Consider the following 20,671-nt stretch of genomic DNA (forward strand, 5'->3'; position numbering starts at 1 on the left):
CAGATTGCTCCTGGTGGAGGCTGGGCAAGACCAGACACCAAGCACAGTCTGAGCATGTTGTAGATAAGGGGAGAATCAGGGAGGAGTGTCCTGGCTGGTGACTGAAAGAAGACCATGAGAAAAGGTGAACTTGCTGTTGGCTGCATGGGAGCTGCTGATCTGAGGTGGGGTCCTTTACTTGCCACTTAATCTGCATTTCAAATTTGTTCTCCACTCAGGTCACTGGGCAGGAAGAGCAGAGAGGCCACCCTTTTGGGGTTGCAAGAGAAGAACTTGGGTTTCTCAACTGCAACATTACACTCCACAGGGAAAATGGGGCTTGACAGAGAAAGTGGAGTTTTAATAGGAAAACTGGGAATTTGTGCTATTTGTTAAGTGATGCAGAGTCTCCTGCCCCCGCACCTGGCTGTCCTCACCGGGGCCCCTTGGAGAGGGAGCAGCTTGAGTTTCCCTCCCCGCCCTGACCAGGGCTCCGGCAGCCGAAGACCTCCAGAATCAACCATGCTGAGACCACTCTCCACACACATGAAGGTACTGGCAGAGGAACAAAGGCATGCAGGTCCCGGGGCTGAGATCTCCAAGCCTGCTCAGATCAGGGCAGAGCATCCTCCACTCAGGTCCTCGAAATTCCAGTAGGCAGGGGTCACACCTACCAAATGGCCCCCTGGCACCTTGTAATCCCATCAACGGTGAAGACTCACAGACTATAAAACCCAGCTCCCAGAAGCGCGCAGCCACAAACGCAGCCGTGCGACATCTTATTATCTCATTCCTAATTTGGACAAACTGGCAGGCTACCAAATGTAACCTGCCCACACGGCAGAGTCTGGCAAACTCCCTGTGGCGTACCCAATATGACAAATACCAGTAACAATAATGTGTCTCATTCTCCTAACCCTGAAAGAGCCTTGAATATGGCACTTTTTAAAAAATCTCAGGGCTAGGACGAAGGAGACATTACTGGGGCCTGCTCGAGGCAATCAACAAACAACAGGATGTTCGTGATCGTGATCATGATCGTGTTCTTTAAGTGATGAGAATGTAACAGAGAGTGCAAGGATTTTACAGAGATGTCTGACTAGTTTAGGGTCTTCGGATTTATCTATTTAGTCGTTTGCCTTAAGTAATGCTCTGTAGCATATAGTGGTCAGTGATCTTAAGGTCTGGCACAGAATCTATGATCTTGGGGTATTATTAATTTCCTATTTATCAGAAAGAACCACACATCTGTAGGAATGTGGAAAGAATAGTATGGGGTAGCTGAAACGGAGCTGATCACAGCAGCTCCAAGAGGAAACTGAGGCTTCCTCTTTCAATATCATCCCTAATTTTTATATGTTAATTTGATCTCTTTAATGCCATATGCAGGGGTGGGGTGGGGGTGGACAACATGAACTTAGGTATTTGTTTTTGATTGCAAAGTTAATATATCTATTTTCAGATTGGCCAGATGGGAGAAAAGGTGGAGGAAGAAATTATTATATGCAGGGCATAGCTGTGATCCAGGAAAAAGTAAATGTGGTGGTAGAGAGGGAAGAAGACCTGAGTCCTGATAGTTTTTCATTCATTTGGAATCAGATTTAGAGGTTGTGCAGCAAATATTCAGATATGCCAGACACAGCAACAACAAAGTCTCCAATGGAGATGTTACTGGGCCCGCTCGAGCAAATCGACGATCAACGGGAGAGTCTTTACTTTACTTTTTTAATTTTTGTCTCATTTGATTTACTATGTTAGCATTAGAAATGAATAATCTTAGCACTAAATAAATTTTCTCTCCCCTTTTTTCTCCCTTCCTTCTAGCCTCCTGCTCACTTAATGTTTTTCTTTCTTGATTCTTTATGGTTTAATTTTATCTTTTCCCCAGGAAGAGGCTTTGCTTGAACTAGCAGTTTAACAGGAAAAAAAAATGAAAGTTAGGTAAGATCTGAAATTGAACAAAGGGGCGAGAGAGAAGTGACAGAAATCATGATAAACTCCATCTACTTTATGGTTTTTCCAAAGGCTGATACTGAGCTTACATCTTTTCTGCAGTGTTAAGAGATCGAAATCTTAGGAAAATGAATGAAAGAAAAACCATATGGCATCTGCTTTTGTGTTCTTATTTCCAGTGAGAGCCTCCAATCTCCTCAGAGGTTCTCACTGAGGGAACTTAAATTACCTTATGAAAAAAATATAAACTACATACAAGTGAATAGGGACTTAACTACTAAGAGAGATACTGATATTTAGAAATTAGCCCACAAAGTTTGGGGAAGGAAATAATGATTAAAAAATATAGAAAGGATTTATGTTCATAGAAACTGTTAGTATTCATCACCAAGGTTCGCCTGTTCTCTGAAAAGGCTGGTAGGAATGAGACACACAGTCTATAGACTGCCAGGGATCTAACCAGGTCAGCCATGTGCAAGGAAGGTGGCAAATCTGCCATACTATTGATGCAGCTGAGGCAGAAATGGCAGCAGTGAGTCTCTGTGTTTGTTTGCAATTCCCATCTTTATTTTTCTTGAAAATATTGAATAATAAAGATGCTCAGACTCAGAGCTGGAAACTTGGAAAATTTGTTAAAAAGTAGCACTGTAGCACTGTCCTCCCTTTGTTCATCAATTTTCTTGAGCGGGCCCAGTAACATCTCATTATGAGACTTGTTACTGTCTTTGGCATATTGAATACGTCACGAGTAGCTTGCCAGGCTTTGCCGTGAAGGCGAGATACTCTCGGTAGTTTGCTGGGCTCTCTGAGAAGGGCAGAGGAATAGAACCCGGAGCAGCTGGGCTGGCTGCGTGCACCCTACCACTGTGCTATCACTCCTTCTCCCTTAGAAAGTAGAGGAGAAAAGAAAGGAAGCTCCCCAAGAGGGGAGGAGCTTAGTAGAGGACTAAGTTAACAGGGAATTTTGTGTGAGTCCTTCTTAAAAGCTTCTTACATTCCTTATTTGTTGACAAAGATTTACAAAAGACGCCAGAAACTTGCAAGGATGTCTAGCTGGTCTAAATCTCTCTGGGCATTTTTGCCCTTTATCTTCGTCTCCTGTCAGTTTAGGGTCCAGGACAGAGTTTTATGGCCCTGGAAGTCTGACTACTAGGGCAGGACTTTGAGAATGAAATGGGGGATCACTGAGGGAAAGGTGGCAAGGGGAAACTTTGGTTTCCTTCTTCACTGGCGAGGGGAAACAAATAGTACAGGCCTAACTGCCAATGATAAAGTTTCCCCATAGCCTAGATTCCAGGATTGCTAGTTATCTTAGTTTCCCTGTCAGCCAAGAGTACACGACAGAGTTTTATGTTCCCGGAAAGCACCAAGAGTGTTGAAACAGAACTTTGGGGATGGAATGTGTGTCAGATTGATGAACATCTGGCAAGAGAAAATTGTGGCTTCCTCTGTAGGAAACTGAGGCTTCCTCTTTCACTATCAATCCAACCCCTGAAAGAAAATAGTTAATTTTTTAAGAATATCATTTCCTAAAACTATGTGTGGTCTGGGAGCAAAAGGTATAGTACAGCAGATAAGATGCTTGCTTGCCTTACAAGTATCCCACTCAGGTTTAATTCTGGCATTGCATATGGTTCAACAAGCTCCTCCAAAAGTGATATCTTAGCACAGATTTAGAACTAAGCCTTGACCACAAGTTAGGTGTGTCCCCCCATCCCCCCCAAAAGGAAGGTAGTGATCTATATCATTCAAGTCGTGGAAAATATGCTACATTTCTATTTATCTATCCATGTGCATGTGCATTATATATTTTTAGTTGACAATGTTTTATTCTTAGCATAAAGTGACCCACATACACTCAATATAAAGGGAAAGCTAATATTCTAATTGTGTCACTTGATCACTTGATCACTTGACTTCCTGTTAATCGTCGATTTGCTCGAGCAGGCGCCAGTAACGTCTCCGTTTGTCCCTGTCCTGTGCTAGTGTAGCCCAATGGCGTCTGTTCACTCTAGGAACACAAAGAGGCTCAAACCGATCGTTCATGATCTTGATGAAGAAGTCTGACCATCTGGTAGGTGGGCGGCCACGCGGTCTTTTGATATCCCGTGGAATCCAGTCTGTAACAGATCTAGTCCAGAGGTCATCTTTAAATCTCATTACGTGACCAGCCCATCTGATTTTTGACACCTTGGCAAATGAGACAGTGTCCCTGATTCTTGATCATTGAGGGATGTCAGAACTCCAGATTTTTTCTCTCATTTGAGTGAAATGTGATACTCCAAGCATAGCTCTTTCAATTCCTCTTTGGGAGACCTGAATAGTGTTCTCATTCTGTTTGTGCAGGGCCCAGGTCTCTGAGGCATATGTTAATGCAGGAAGAACAGTGGAATCAAAGAGATGTGCCCTGAGCCAGAGGTTCTTCATCCTCTTAGCTATTTCTTCGATGCTCTTGAAGGCTTTCCAAGACGCTTTCTTCCTCCTGTGTAGCTTGGGTGCCAGGTCATTTGTCATGCTGACTTCTCAACCTAGGTACACATAGCTGTTGCATTCGGAGAAAGTCGTTCCATTGAGAGCAAATGGGGCATCAGGAACGAGGCTGTTTCTCATGAACATTGTCTTCGTAAGATTCAGCTGTAGTCCGACCTTTCCACACTCACGGTCAAAGTCGACCAGCATTTGTGCCACTTGGCTGATGTTTGGTGTTATTAAAACAATGTCATCAGCAAAGTGGAGGTGGTGTAGTTGCCGACCATCTATCTTTACTCCCATTCCTTCCCATTCCAGTCATTGCATGATGTTCTCGAGGGTGGCACTGAAGAGTTTCTGTGAAATGGTATCACCCTGCCGAACCCCTCTCCTGACATCAACGATCACTTCTTTGTAGAATGGTGAGATCCTGGTAGTGAATCCGCAATACAGCTCACGGAGGATCTAGATGTATTGGGCTTGAATGCCCTGATTGGCTAGGGCTTCAATGGCTGCTTCCATCTCAACAGAATCAAAGGCCTTCTTTAAATCAATGAACGTTAGACAGAGCGGCATCTTGAACTCCCGAGAAACCTCAATGAGCTTGGTTATTGTGTGGATATGGTCGATGGTGCTGAATCCTTTGTGGAACCTGGCTTGCTCACATGGTTGTCCTTCATCTAGTGTTCTGCCAATCCTGTTTAGGATGACTCGAGTGAACAACTTGTAGATGACAGACAATAGGCAGATCTGGCAATAGTTGCCAATGTCATGGATATCTCCCTTCTTGAACAGTAATACAGTCCTGCTGGTTTTCCATTGGGATAGAACCTTGCATTCAGACAGGTAGCGTGTGAAGAGCTAATTGTATAGTTCTAATTGTATAGTTGTTTCATATTAGTCTAAGAAGAGATTTGAGCAAATTCAAAATCATCCTTTCAATTAATCACTATTAACTATTGAAACTATGAATTGAGGGGATGTAGCAATAGAACAGAGGATAGGGCATTTGCCTTGTACTCGGCAGACTTGGGTTCGATTCTCAGATCCCATATGGTCCCCTAAGCACTGCCAGGGGAATGCAGAGCCAGAAATAATCCATGTACATTGCTGGTGTGACCCAAAAACCAAAAAAAAAAAAAAAGAAAGAAAAGAAAGAAAACCAAACAAACAAAAAAAACTATGATTGACAGGGACCAGCAAAGATTTGACAATCTTCAGACAAAATTAAAATACAAAGCTTGGAAACCAGTGTCTTTTACTGGTGAACATAACTGTTACTTTGGGGCCACAGCCAGTGGTGCTAGGGCTTCCTACTAGCTCTAGGCTCAGAGATTACTCTCCCAGGTTCTCAGAGGACCATATGCAGTGCCAGGAACTGAATCCAGGCTTGTCTTGTGCAAGGGAAGCACCTTATACACTGTTTCTACCACCCAAAGCTTTGTTCAATATTTCACTTTTGTAAAACTTACCATTTAGAATCTCTGTCAGTAAACAGCAGCCATTGTCTAACATTTCCCCCTCCCATTTATATAAATTTCTATTGGAAATCCATTTGGGCATATACCTAAATAGTAGTTTAGAAACTAAAGTCTGAGTGGTTTTATTGATTTTTGTTTCAATTCTGTGGTCTTCAAGTTATTGCACTCTTATTTGTTAAATATATCTTAAATTTTTGAAAAATGTATTTCTAAACAATATGGACAGTCCTTCAAAAACTAGAGATTGAGCTTCCATATGACCCTGTAATACCTCTTCTGGGAATATATCCGTGGATGCAAAAAAAGCACAGTAGAAATGTCATCTGTACCTATATGTTTATTGCAACAATGTTCATAATAGCCAAAACCTGGACATAACCCATGTGTCCTAGAACAGATGACTGATTATAGAAACTTTGGTACATCTGCACAATGGAATACTATGCAGCTGTCAGGAAAGATGAAGTCATGAACTTTACTTATAAATGGATAGACATGGAGAATATCATGCTAAATGAAATGAGTCAGAGAGGGACAGGCATAGGACTGCACTCTTTTGTGGAGTATAAAACAACATAATGTGAGGCTGACACCTAAGGATAGTAAATACACAGGACAGATAGATTGCTCCATAGCTGGAAGCTTGCCTCATGAGCAAAGGGGAGAAGGCAGCTGGGATAGAGAAGGGATCTCTAAGAAAAAGATGGCTGGAAGAATCGGTCGAGATGGGAGATATGTGCAGAAAGTGGATAAAGGACCCAACATGATAACCTCTCAGTATCTGTATTGCAAACCATAATGCCCAGAAGATATTTGGGAAATCATGTCTGCCATGGAGGCAGGGGGAGGGTGGGGAAGGGGTGGTATACAGGGGATATTGGTGGTGGGGAATATGCACAGGTGGAGGGATAGCAGTTTGATCATTGTGTGATTGTAACCAAACATGAAAACTTGTAACTATCTCACAGTGATTCACTAAAACTAAAAAAAATGTATCTAGTTAGTTCTGAGCTGCTAATTCTTGCTAATTCTTTCTTAAAAATTGTTTGTAGTTTGTTAGGGAAGCACTTTGAAAATAATTCTGTAGCACTGTAGCACTGTCGTCCCACTGTTCATTGAATTGCTTGAGCGGGCACCAGTAACGTCTCCAGTGTGAGACTTGTTGTTATTTTTTTTTTTGGCACATCGAATACACCATGGGGAGCTTGCCAGGCTCTGCCATGCAGGCAGCATACTCTCTGTAGCTTGCTAGGCTCTCCAAGAGGGGTGGAGGAATAGAACCCAGGTCAGCCGCATGCAAGGCAAACGCCCTACCCACAAAATATATAAATGTGACCAACAAATGCCTTCATGGGAGTAAAAAGTACTAACAAGCTTCTTCACCGGAACCGTATTTAGCCAAAGATATTTTTTACAAAAAATGAATTATTGGAATTTTCTTCAGAATATTAAACATAATGGTGAAATATTCTTTTGTTTGTTTATGATCCGCACTCTTTATTTGAATCAATATAAGATATCACTTCACTTAATATCACTTAACTTCCCGTTAGTCATTGATTTGCTCGAGCGGGCACCAGTAACGTCTCCATTTGTCCCTGTCACGTGCTAATGTAGCCCAATGGCATCTGTTCGCTCTGGGATCATGAAGAGCCTCAAACCGATCGGTCATGATCTTCACGAAGAAGTCTGACCATCTGGTAGGTGGGCGGCCACGTGGTCTTTTGACATCCCGTGGAATCCAGTCAGTAACAGCTCTAGTCCAGCGGTTGTCTTTAAATCTCATTACGTGACCAGCCCATCTGATTTTTGACACCGTGGCAAATGAGACAGCGTCCCTGATTCTTAATCGTCGACGGATGTCGGAACTCCGGATTTTTTCTCTCATTTGAGTGAACCGTGATATTCCAAGCATAGCTCTTTTTATTCTTCTTTGGGAGACCTGAATAGCATTCTCATCCTGTTTGCATAGGGCCCAGGTCTCTGAAGCATATGTTAATGCAGGAAGAACAGTGGAATCAAAGAGATGTGCCTGGAGCCGGAGGTTATTCGTCCTCTTAGCTATTTCTTCGACGTTCTGAAGGCCTTCCAAGCCGCTCTCTTCCTCCTGCGCAGCTCGGGTGTCAGGTCATTTGTCATGTTGACTTCTCGACCTAGGTACACATAGCTGTTGCATTCGGAGATGGTCGTTCTGTTGAGAGCAAATGGGGCATCAGGAACGAGGCTGTTTCTCATAAACATTGTCTTCATAAGATTCAGCTGTAGTTGTACCTTTCCACACTCACGGTCAAAATCGGCCAGCATTTGTGCCGCTTGGCTGATGTTTGGTGTTATTAAAACAATGTCATCAGCAAAGCGGAGGTGGTGTAATTGCCAACCATCTATCTTCACTCCCATTCCTTCCCATTCCAGTCGTCGCATGATGTTCTCGAGGGTGGCACTGAAGAGTTTCGGTGAAATGGTATCACCCTGCCGAACCCCTCTCCTGACATCAACGATCACTTCTTTGTAGAATGGTGAGATCCTGGTAGTGAATCCGCAATACAGCTCACGGAGGATCTTGATGTATTGGGCTTGAATGCCCTGATTGGCTAGGGCTTCAATGACCGCTTCTGTCTCAACAGAATCAAAGGCCTTCTTTAAATCCATGAACGTTAAACAGAGCGGCATCTTGAACTCCTGAGAAACCTCAATGAGTTTGGTTATTGTGTGGATATGGTCGATGGTGCTGAATTCTTTGTGGAACCTGGCTTGCTCGCATGGTTGTCCTTCATCTAGTGTTCTGCCAATCCTACTTAGGATGACTCGAGTGAACAACTTGTAGATGACAGACAATAGGTAGATCGGGCGATAGTTGCCAATGTCATGGATGTCTTCCTTCTTGAACAGTAGTAAGGTCCTGCTGGTTTTCCATTGGGATGGAACCTTGCATTCAGACAGGTAGCGAGTGAAGAGCCGAGCCAGTGTATTGATGAGTACTGACGGCAGGTTCTTCAGGTGTTCAGGTCTGACCTTGTCTGGGCCGGGTGCTGTTTGTTTCTTTACGGACGAAATGGCGTGTTGGATTTCGGAAGGGAGAAAGTTTGGAACGACATATCCATCCTGTGGAATTTGGTATTTCGGCAAGTGGACATGGCTATCAAAGAGATTTGAGTAGAAGTCATGGATAATCTTCTCCATTGCCGTTTTGGAGGATGTGATGGATCCATCAGGACGTCGGAGGGCAGTCATCTTGGTCTTGTAGTTGGCGAAGGAGAGGCGGGCGTAACGAGTACTTTTCCCAGCTTCTGCGCATCTACCAGTACTTCTGCTCTTTGAGGTCTTCCTTGATCGCATCTCTGCACTGCTTTGCGAGCTCGGATGTTAGCTTGCAGTTACCTGAGGCATGCGCCAAACCACGCTGGCGAATTAGTGTATTCGATATGCCAAAACCAGTAACTACAAGTGGTCTCATTCACTTGACCCTGAAGGCTTCACCGACATGGCAGCACTGAGAAGGATGAGAAAGGAGAGGCCGACAAAATCTCAAGGCCGAACTAGGCTGCCACAACAAAGGAAGACAAAAATGATCATCTGTACTTTCAGTGCACATACACTAGCATCAGATGCATCCATCGAGGACCTGATGGTACAAGCGCGAACGATCAAGTACCACATCATTGTTCTGACCGAGACAAGAAGGCACGAATCTCACCATGCCGTTTTCGACACTGGAGAAGAATTGTTCCTCGGAACATGAGATAAAAGAGGTGTCGGAATCGTCGGTGTCCTTTTCAACACAAACTTGGCCAAGAGCATTGATTCATTCGAATGCCTAACAACCTGAATTGGACTTTTACATTTGAATAGATGTGGCTCACTGCCTGCAGTTTCTATCTTCGTTGTCTATGCACCAACATCTCATTATGATGAAAGAGAAATCGAGAAGTTCTACATGGAGCTGGAGAAGTTCTATAAAGAAGACCACACCTTCTACAAGATCATTTTGGGTGATTTTAATGCCAAGATAGGACCGAGAAGATCAGCTGAAGAACTTCACATCGGGACCCATGGCCTAGAATGGAACGAACAGGGTGAGAGACTGTCTGAGTTCATCATGTCGACCAAGACCATCCATGGTAACTCACAGTTCCAGAAGGCAGAATCTAAACGTTGGACATGGAGTCTCCCGGTGGACGATTCCACAACGAAATAGACCACATCATATTCAATCGAAGGTTTTGCCTGACAGATGTCACTGTTGTCCCAAAATTTTGAACGGGATCGGACCACCGTCTCCTTCATGCAAAATTCTACTTCACAGAGCGGGGAGAAAGGGCTGCAAAGTTCAAAAAGAGAACTCCCAGAACGACCACCAACTGGGAACTCTTTGACACTATTGCGGCAACATGGGAAGATGCCATTGTTGACAACATTGACGAGGAATACGATCGCCTGGTTCAGCACCTCCATGAATGTGCGAGGAACGCCAAGAGAGAGACAGCCACAAAAAAAACGCCTATCTTTGAAAACTCTTGAGCTAATTCACCAATATAAGATACACCATTACAAAGTTGTTCATAATTGAGTTTCAGTCATCCAGTGTTCCAACAGCTATATCTTCACCAGTGTATATTTTCAGCTCCCAGTGCCCCAATATCCAAGACATTTTCCCCACCTCTATGCCTCTATGCAGGCATCTGCCCACCTCTATACAGATATCGCCCCGTCTGTGTGTCACTCTGTCTCTCTGTCTCTGTCTCTGTCTCTCTCTTTCTCTCTCTGTCTCTCTCTGTCTCTCTGTCTCTCTCTCTCTCTCTCTCTCTCTCTCTCTCTCTCTCTCTTTCCTTCTAGGTACTGTGTTTTGCAGTGAAACTGAATGGATATCATGCATATCCCTTTATCTTTGTCAATACCCAGTTCTTATTACTGCCATAATGGTCCCTTTCCACCCCACCTACTTTGTAGCAAGCTTCCCACCGTGGACCAGTCCTCTCAGCCCTTATGTCTATTGTCATGGCTATTATTCTCATACTATGATTTTTTAAAATCACTGATCATGATACTCTTCATGTTCATCCATGTATAGGTAAAAGTTCATGACTTCATTTTTTTAATGGATGCATAGTATTCCATTGTGTAGATGTAACATTGTTCCTTTATCTAGTCACCTTTTCTAGGGCACTTGGGTTTTTTTCCAAATTCCGGCTATTGTGAATGTGTTGCAACTAACATAGTGTTGATGACTTCTTTGTGTTTGATTTTGAGTTCTTAGGATAAATTCCCAGAACTGGTATTACTGGATCCTATGGAAGCTGAATTTCTAAATTTTTGAGGAGTGTCCATACTATTTTCCAAAATACTGGACATAGTGGTGAAATTCTACTATGGACAATCACAGTTGTGTATGATTCACAAATTGCCTTGGAGGTTTTATTTTAATCGTTTTTCTACTGAAAAGAAAAAAAACAAGATTCAGAAATCTTTCTTCATTCACTGAATCATTCAGTAACTTATTTATAACAGTGTGAGCAATATTAAACTGCTGGTTGTAATTCAATGAATTTGAAGTATCTAAGCAGATTTCATATAAGCTAATGAATGCCACATAAACATCCTTTTATGAAATACTGTGTCCCATGAACTGAGCTAGATATTCCAGTTTACAAGAAGATCGGTTCTTAGCTTACAAGTTTCCCCAGGGAATTAAAATCTGAATACTGTGTCAGAGTGAATCTGCTGAGTGGTTAGGATTAGCACAAGAACTCATCTCCTTTTTTTCCCCCACTCTACTGCTTTTAAAATAGGCCAGTGGTATGTTTGGCTGTGCACACGACCTAATAGTTAGAATTCTCCACGAGAACTCCTAATATTCTTTGTCAAGATTACTGAGATGAAATTTGGTTGTTGTACCAGTTATTTCCTGACCAAACTTCAGTGAGACAAATTTATATCATCTTCACCTAGTGCTTGGAATCCCTTGTCTCTGAGCCATACTTGTGAATTGGCTCAAACAGTGCATTTGTTGAATCTAAATGGTTGTCCTTGATGACAACTAACTCAGACCTGCCCATTCCCCATTTGTTAGTGTCAGTGATGATCTCTTTTGAAATCTGACAGTTTTTCTGGCTTTTTAAGTGGAGGGAGAGCATATGCACCTTGATTTTGGCCACTTTCTTTTTTTTTTTTTTTTTTGCTCATAAAACAAAGTATCATTGGATATCAAGAAACATGTGTCAAAGGAAAAGGAGGTACACACTGATTCTAACAATTCTTTTTTCTTCCCTTGTGTTTTCCTATGTGTTTAGTGATGAGTGTTATTGCTTTGAGACCCTTCTATGTTTTGCTTCATTTTTTAACCACATAGTAAATTAATTTCTAATTTCTCTTATGTTCAAGCTTGTTTAACGATAAGAGAAGAAATGGGGATCACTTTTTTTCATCATATTCATGCATAAGGGTATGATCAATGAATAGCTTTGCCAAGAACCATATGCAAAAACTATTTAAAGCAACACCAGTAATAGCTACATCTCATTACAGTAGTGTAATACCTGGTCATATTATAGTGCAATGTATCACAAATCACAAATCACAAATCATCCTGTTAATCGTAGATTGCCTCGAGCAGGCCCCAGTAACGTCTCCTTCATCCTAGCCCTGAGATTATATTCAAGGCTCTTTAGGAGAATGAGACCCATCATTGTTACTGGTATTTGGCATATTGGGTACGCCACAGGGAGTTTGCCAGTGCAATGTAATACAGTGCATATTATAGTGCAATGCTGGGTATAAGGAATGCTGCTTGAGGTGAGGGAGGTAAAAGCAAATTTCTGAAGAGAAGACTATAATCTGTTAATATTTAAAGTTAAATGTATGTGTACAGGTGATGTTTACGGCTTTAATGAAAAAGTTAATGAAAAGATTCTATAGATAATAACATAAAGTGAAGTAAAGCATGCAGAGTGCCTAGCAATTGCAATCATGTGTGTGGATACCATCAAATACAGCAGCTGCTATTGTACCACAGGAATACCTTGGTTGCAGACACTTGCTTGACATATGGTAGTGAAATAAAAGGATCCTGGCACTTTAATCAGCATCTCTTAATTGAGTCCCAATTTGCTGCTTTCTTGCTTGATAAATTTTGACCTAATTTAGACATGTCAAAATTAAATTTTCCATATCTTAAACTTAATATAGACTTCCTCACAAAGATATTATGAGCAAATAGATGAACGACATTTGTAGTCATTTTATGTCATCCATAATCAATAACAATTCTGATTTGACTTCTATAATGAGAACTTGATCCTACCCCTTCTAAAATTTTGCTTTAATAAGCTTATTAAGTATGCACAGTTTATTCAGTGTGCATAGGATTAATTTGATAAGATACTGTGTCTTTCCTCTTAAGTAAAAGAAAGGTATATAAATCAAATTGTCTAAGAACTTTTTTGCCTATGTTCTATAATTTTAATAATTACTTCTAGCAGATCAATAAAAGGTAAAGGTAAAGGTAAAGGTCCTCCCGTTGATCATCGATTTGCTCGAGTGGGCCCAGTAACGTCTCCATTGGAGCAGATCAATAAATTTACTAATATATTAAAGAAAGGAATTATAATATCTTATTATAATTATAATAATTTCTAATTATAATTTCTTTCTTTAATCTATTTTTTCTTTAATCTATTAATAAATTTATTGATTACCTTGTATATATGCCAGGGCTTTCTTAATAAATAATTATTGTTCATTCCTAATTTAATTGTGGCAGAAAACAAATTATATTTTTAGTGAAACTTACTCTATCACATAGTTTATGATCTAGGTGAATATTTTATGTATACAAGGAAACGATGTATAATCTGCATGTGTCCATTGGAATGATCAATGGACATTAATTAGGCCAATTTTATTTGTGGTACTGTGGTACTGTTTAAATCCTCTGTTAACTGTCATTTTCCCATTTATTCAATCACTTACTAAGTGGAGATATTAAAAGTCAATTATAAGTAAGGATTTGTTCCTTTTTCTATATTTGTTTCTGTCAAAACCTTGCTACTTTTGTTTTGAAACTTAATTGTAGGTGCACATACATTTAGTTTTTAATGTATTTATCCTTTTATTCTTTATATTTTTTGTTTCTTGCTATTATATTTTAATTCATCTGAATTTTGTGATACTCATTTTAGAACCCTTCTATTTATTATTCTAATTAATTTTATGTAATTTATTTTATATACTTTTTCCTTTTAACCTGTCAATGTATTAAAATTTTTTAGCAGTCTATAGTATAAAAGTACAATGATGGATCTTGTTTTATTTATCTATCCTAACAATTTTTGATTGAGTTCGATTCCTCTGCCCCTCTCGGAGAGCGGGGCAAGCTACCGAGAGTATCTCGCCCACATGTCAGAGCCTGGCAAGCTACCCGTGACGTACTCGATATGCCAAACACAGTAACAACAAGTCTCATGATGGAGACGTTACTGGGCCCGCTTGAGCAAATCGATGAACAACGGGACAACCGTGACCGTGACCGATTAACAATATTTGATATTTAATTGGAATTTATGTTCAAATTCCTTTTTTCACAATTAACAATTATTTATATGTACATCTACTATCTGGTATGTTTTCAATTGTTATTCTCCTTTGCCATTATTCTTCCATTTCTCATTTACTGTCTTACTCTGTGTTAACTCAAGATTTCTGTTGCTGTTTTCTGTTATTGCTGCCATTATTTTTATATTATCCTCTCCACATTATTTCTTTTTAATGGAATTAGTGGCTCTGTCTCTTTGGGTTATTTTTAGATATTCCTAAATTATTACAGTTGTCTAAAATTTATATGTCACTTTACATGTAGTGTTAGAACTTTAAATCTACAGAATTCCATGTAAGAAAAATCCAGAGTACATAGTTGAGAGCTCTCCAGTTATGTTATAGGAAAACAAACAAGCCATCAAACAAACAGGGATTGCCTTATTTTCTCCCAAAGCAATTAGAATGCCAGAATCCTCCTTTCCATATTCATCTCTGCACACTAATCAAAAAATATAAATTTTCCTTGTTTTAAATGTACAGTGATATTTTATTAATTTATTTATTTAATTTTATTTTTGCTTTTTGGGTCACACCCAGCGATGCACAGGGGTTACTCCTGGTTCATGCACTCAGGAATTACTTCTGGCCTTGCTCTGGGGACCATATGGGATGCTGGGAATTGAACCCGGGTCGGATCACGTGCAAGGCAAATGCCCTACCTGCTGTGTTATCACTCCAGCCCCGAGTACAGTGATATTTTAATGTTTACATTTAAAATTTTAAATGTACAGTTTTTAAAAAATCATGGAATAGTCCTTTCTATAAGCAAGGGACTAAAACAGTTTTATGTTTGTGTCAGTCTCTCGCATTAAAAATAGAAACTCTGTAAAATAAGTCTGTCAAGAAAAGTTCTATTTTTTGAATGAATGGAAAATGTTCAAACTGTTGACAAATCTGTGAAATAAAGTGTTACATTTGAATTATGAAGAATTACTTTCCATTAAGTCATTCTCTAATTTGTGAATTATGCTTCAGGTATAGCTGCAAAGTAGGAAGTGGTTTCTCATAAGATACTTTATGAAATATCTGAGTGTTAAATCAGGCATCTAATGTCAAAGGGAGGAGGTGAATATATTTTGTGCAGCGTAAATGTGAGATTGTTCAAGTCACCTTAGACTCACAGATATTGTAATGATAATTCAAGGTTGACATATGGGTCTTCGAAAATAAATCTCATTCAGTTGATACAGTATTTTACTTGAAGCTGACTGGCCATTTAAATCAATGGGTTTTCTTTTTTTTATTGGATGGTATTGATAGAATTTAATCAACAGGCGTTCCCTATGAAAACTTCAGCTAGAAACTATGACAGATGATGATTCATTAAGAAACCAGGAAGTCACTATGCTGACATTCTAGCTTTAAAATTAGGTATAATTGTAGTTATGGAAAGTTCTGAGAAAGAATAGTGATAGTGGCAGTATAGCAATATGAATATATTTATTACCACTGAGCTTTGTACTATGAATTGACTAAAATTATAGATTTTATGTCCTATATATTTTATCAAAATCCAGGGGATTAAGTCTGAAAATTTGGGCTCCATCTGCAGAAAATTTTCTGCTTCTGAAATCACTCATCCAAATAATGACTATGAAGCATAATTTTAGTGTCAAATAGCTCCTTTTCTATGTGTTCCTTTGCCCAAGTTTCACTAGAAATGTTAAAGTGAATTGTAAGTGCATTATAAGTGAGGCATAATTTTAGTTTGTCAAATCACTCCCATCCTGTGTGCTCTTTGCCCAAGCTTCACTAGGAAATATAAAGCTGATTTATATAAAGGCTGGAGCTTCCTATTCTCCCTTCTGTAACAATTAACAATAGAACAGTTGAAGAGTATGAGACTGTGGAAATAGAAAAACCTGACATTGAATCTCAGACCAATTACTAACAGATTAGGTGATTTAAGAACTTTTTCTTTCCACTTTCTTCTTCTAAACTTCAATTTTTTATCTGTAAAACAGTGGTAATGATGATGGAAAGTGCTTAGCATAGTGACTGACCTCAATTAATGGCAACGATTACTTTAGTAAAAGTCACTCCATCTAAGAGGACATTTTCAGTTATCTCCTAAACCACAGATTATGAATATTAGGAATTTTGTTATATTATTTGCATTATAAGCCTTTTAGGTGACAGGTCTTATAATTTACTAGAGTTGACATATTTATAAAATGGGACGGGGATTCTTGCAGAATAATGGACAATAATTCTTATATAAAAATCCAATGTAGAATTTCTCTCTTATTAAAATTTAGTGGAAGGAACAAGAACTTGAGGATTTTCTATGAAAGACTGTAAAGTAACAGATTTTCATTAGTGTTCCTTGAGCTCTGGTACATGAAGAAACTAACTGCTATAGGATGAGAAACCTTAATAGACCTCATCTTCTCCCTGCAGACCTTTGCTGGGAACATGAATGCAGATAGCGTGATGCACCACAAACTAGCACACTCTGTGAGAGCCCGCTTTGTTCGCTTTGTACCCCTGGAATGGAATCCAAATGGAAAGATTGGCATGAGGGTTGAAGTCTACGGGTGCTCCTATAGTAAGTACACACACTAACTGTCAACTATTTGTTGTTTGTAAATGGTGCTTTTTGTACTATACTCATTTATCTATATTAAGAATGGCAATCTCAGTTGCTTCAAAGTTATTTTTATTTATGAATAGCTCTGTATAGTTAAATATATGACATTCAAAGCAGATAAGAGAAAAATCTTTTTAGGGGGTGATATAAGATGATTAACAAAAGAATTTCTAATTTTTTTTTTTTTTTTGCTTTTTGGGTCACACCCGGCGATGCTCAGGGGTTACTCCTGGCTCATGCACTCAGGAATTGCTCCTGGCAGTGCTCAGGGGACCATATGGGATGCTGGGAATTGAACCTGTGTTGGCCATGTTGGCTGCGTGCAAGGCAAACGCCCTACCCGCTGTGCTATTGCTCCAGCCCCCAAGAATTTCTAATTTTTTAATTTATTTTTTTTTAAATTGAATTACAGTGAGATACACAGTAACAAAGTTTTTAATGATTGGGTTTTAGTCATACAATGCTTCAACATCTGGCCCTTCACCACTGTACAGTTTCTACCACCAATGTCCCCAGTCCCCCCCAACCCTGTGGTAAACACTTTTCTTCTCTCTCTCTCTCTCTGTCTCTCTCTCTCTCTCTCTCTCTCTGTCTCTTTCCTTTTGGGCATTATGGCTTGCAATACAGATTCTGAAAGGTTATCAGGTATATAAATTTAAAAATTTAGGAAAACAAAACAACTTCAAGATTTAGAACATTTCAAGTGTGAACCACTCTTTGTCCTTTCAAAAAAAGACTAACTGAAGATGATTTTTTTAAAAAAGGATGGTATTAAGGTTTTATAAAGTTTTCCCATCCCTTGAATTATGAAATGGTACCCCCTTCCCCCCACCCCAAACACACACACCGTTGCTTATTACTCTATAATATGAGGAAAAGGAGTCTTTTAATTTGAGATATTTCATGGGATGCTTCTTCCAGAATTAAACTAGCTATTCCTCCATGAGTTTCTACTGAATGTAAAAGTAAAACTTTAACTTGCATATCAGGTAATGTAAATACAGATCACTCTCAGTTAAAGCTCATGCAGAAAACTTTCACATCCTATAATTTTCCCCTGCAGGTTTTGTTTTTAAATATATAACGTTTAGCGTAATAGGAGGTTGATCTGTCTTACTTAACTCTAATTTCTGCTTATATGTTAAAAAAACAGGGACTGGAAATTGCTCAAAAACTGGAACACATGCCTTTCATTATTTTTGACACAGTATGATGTCTTGGGTAACTAGGCATTTCACTGGACGTTCAGAAAAGCTGCCTAGTGTGGCGTTAGGTGTCACCTGGTGTAGTCTTGGTAGACTGAGCACCAAGAGGGTGTTCTGGTGATCCCCAACACTCAAGAATCAAACAGAAGCACTCGGTTTCAGCATTCTACCACCCACCCCAGTTAAACAAGTACCCTGGGAATGGAATGTCTTCCTGAACCTCAGAGCCTCTCTTGGGAGCCCCAGTCCCTACAAAATGCATTGATTTATGAATAGACACATTTGATCTCTATAATTTTGATATAAATTTTATAAGTTAATTCAGTAGATTTTAGAACTTGAGAAAAATAATCATACTGGGTATATTAGACTTTATATTTTTTATATAGTGAGATCAACTGGGCACTTGGGTCTTCTTTTTTTTGGGGGGGGTACCTCCAGCAGTGCTCAGGGTTTACTCTGGCTCTGCACTCAGGGATTATTAGTAGCATGGTCTGGGAACCACCTGGGGCTCTCTGGATTGGACCTGAATAGGCTACATGTGAAGCAAACTGTACTATTTTGTTTTCAACCTGGGATAAGATTTACTTATAAAAAGGCATATCCCTGGAAAATTATCTTTCAGTATCAATATTTCAAACCACAATGCCCAAAAGGAGAGAGACAGAGAGAAAGAGAGAGAGAGAGAGAGAGAGAGAGAGAGAGAAAGAGAGAGGAGAGACAGAGAGAAAGGAAGAGAGACAGAGAGATGGACAGACAGAGAGACAGAGAGACAGACAGAGAAAGAGACAGAGAGACAGAGAGCAACAGAGATAGAGAGATAGAGAGAGAGAAGAAAAGTGCCTGCCAAAGAGGCTAGCAGGGGGTGGGGGGGGGGTGATGGGATGGAACCTGGGGACACTGGAGCTGGGAAATGTACACTGTTGGAGGGAATGGATGTTGTAATACAGTATGACTGAATCCTAATCATTAACAGCTTAGTAATAGTCTATCTACGCAATAGTCTATCACGCAAACAAGATGAGAACACTATTCAGGTCTCCCAAAGAAGAATAGAAAGAGCTATGCTTGTAATATCACGTTTCACTCAAATGAGAGAAAGAATCCGGAGTTCTGACATCCGTCGACGATCAAGAATCAGGGACGCTGTCTCATTTGCCAAGGTGTCCAAAATCAGATGGGCTGGTCATGTAATGAGATTTAAAGACGACCGCTGGACTAGATCTGTTACCGACTGGATTCCACGGGATGTCAAAAGACCGCGTGGCCGCCCACCTACCAGATGGTCAGACTTCTTCGTCAAGATCATGAACGATCGGTTTGAGGCCCTTCATGTTCCCGGAGCGAAAAGATGCCATTGGGCTACACTTGCACGCAACAGGGACAAATGGAGACGTTACTGGCACCCGCTCGAGCAAATCGACGACTAACGGGAAGTTAAGTGATAAGTGATAATAGTCTATCAATGATTCAATAAAAAAAAGTTAAAAACGCATATCCCTGGGAACTGGAGGGATAGTTCAATGGAGGGGGTACTTATCTCGATTGTGTGGCCTCTTGCTTTGATTCCCAGCACTGCATCCATCACCCGGCCTTACTAGGAGTGATGCCTGAGTGTAGAGCCCGGAATAAGCCTTGAGCACAGGTTGGCATGACATAAACAGCAACATGGCATATCCCTGGCCCAGATCCCTGCATGCTGAATTATAATTTTTAGGAATAAGGACCCAGAAAACTAAGTGTTAACAACCTCTTCAGGAAAGCAATGGATATAGTGAGTCTACTGAAAATAAAGTTCTACAAAGGGGATATACTTGTGAAATGACTGTCTTTATCTTAAGCAAACATTTGCTATCCAGTACACTTTAGAACAGAAGCATTGGCAAGCCATTTAGGCCACTTTTACTCTCACCCTTACATCACAAAACACAGACCATTTCATGGGTATCTGCTTCTAATTTCAGGATCTGTGGGACATTCATTTTCTCTTGTTAGATCTTTCCTTGATAGTAACGTCACTTCAAAGAGGTTTATTTTTAAGGAAAAAATGAAACATTTCTACTTAAATAATGCATTTAAGCTTAGGTTTATTTCATATGATATTTATAGTGTTTACTGCTATACCTATTACTGAGTTTTTCTGTCATAAAATGATGCTGAATCTTTTCAAATACTTTTTCTGCGCCATTGAGTTGAGTGTATGATTATCTTCTTTTTATTGATGCAGTATATCATGTTTATTGACCCGCGTATGTTTGACCATCTATGCTTCCCTGTAGTAAATCCCAAAAGTATATGATTCATTTATTGTACAGTTGAATTTAGTTTTCTAGTATTTTATTGAGAATATTTAAGTTGATTTTTTATTAGATGTATTGGTCTATATTTTTGTTTTTGCGTGATGT

The 20,671-nt window shown here is 39.9% G+C and overlaps 1 protein-coding gene across 1 annotated transcript in view; it reads left to right on the plus strand.

The window, feature by feature from the left end:
* The window catches only part of CNTNAP5 (contactin associated protein family member 5), a 973,836-nt gene that overhangs the window by 397,775 nt on the left and 555,390 nt on the right, over nt 1-20,671 (plus strand). The window contains exon 4 of the mRNA XM_056110141.1: nt 16,872-17,019. Within this exon, the coding sequence (XP_055966116.1) occupies nt 16,872-17,019 (148 nt within the window). The remainder of the gene's footprint in view (nt 1-16,871; nt 17,020-20,671) is intronic.

The sequence above is a fragment of the Sorex fumeus genome, unplaced genomic scaffold (assembly GCF_029834395.1).
Source record: "Sorex fumeus unplaced genomic scaffold, SorFum_2.1 ptg000009l, whole genome shotgun sequence".
Classification (NCBI taxonomy): Eukaryota; Metazoa; Chordata; class Mammalia; order Eulipotyphla; family Soricidae; genus Sorex; species Sorex fumeus.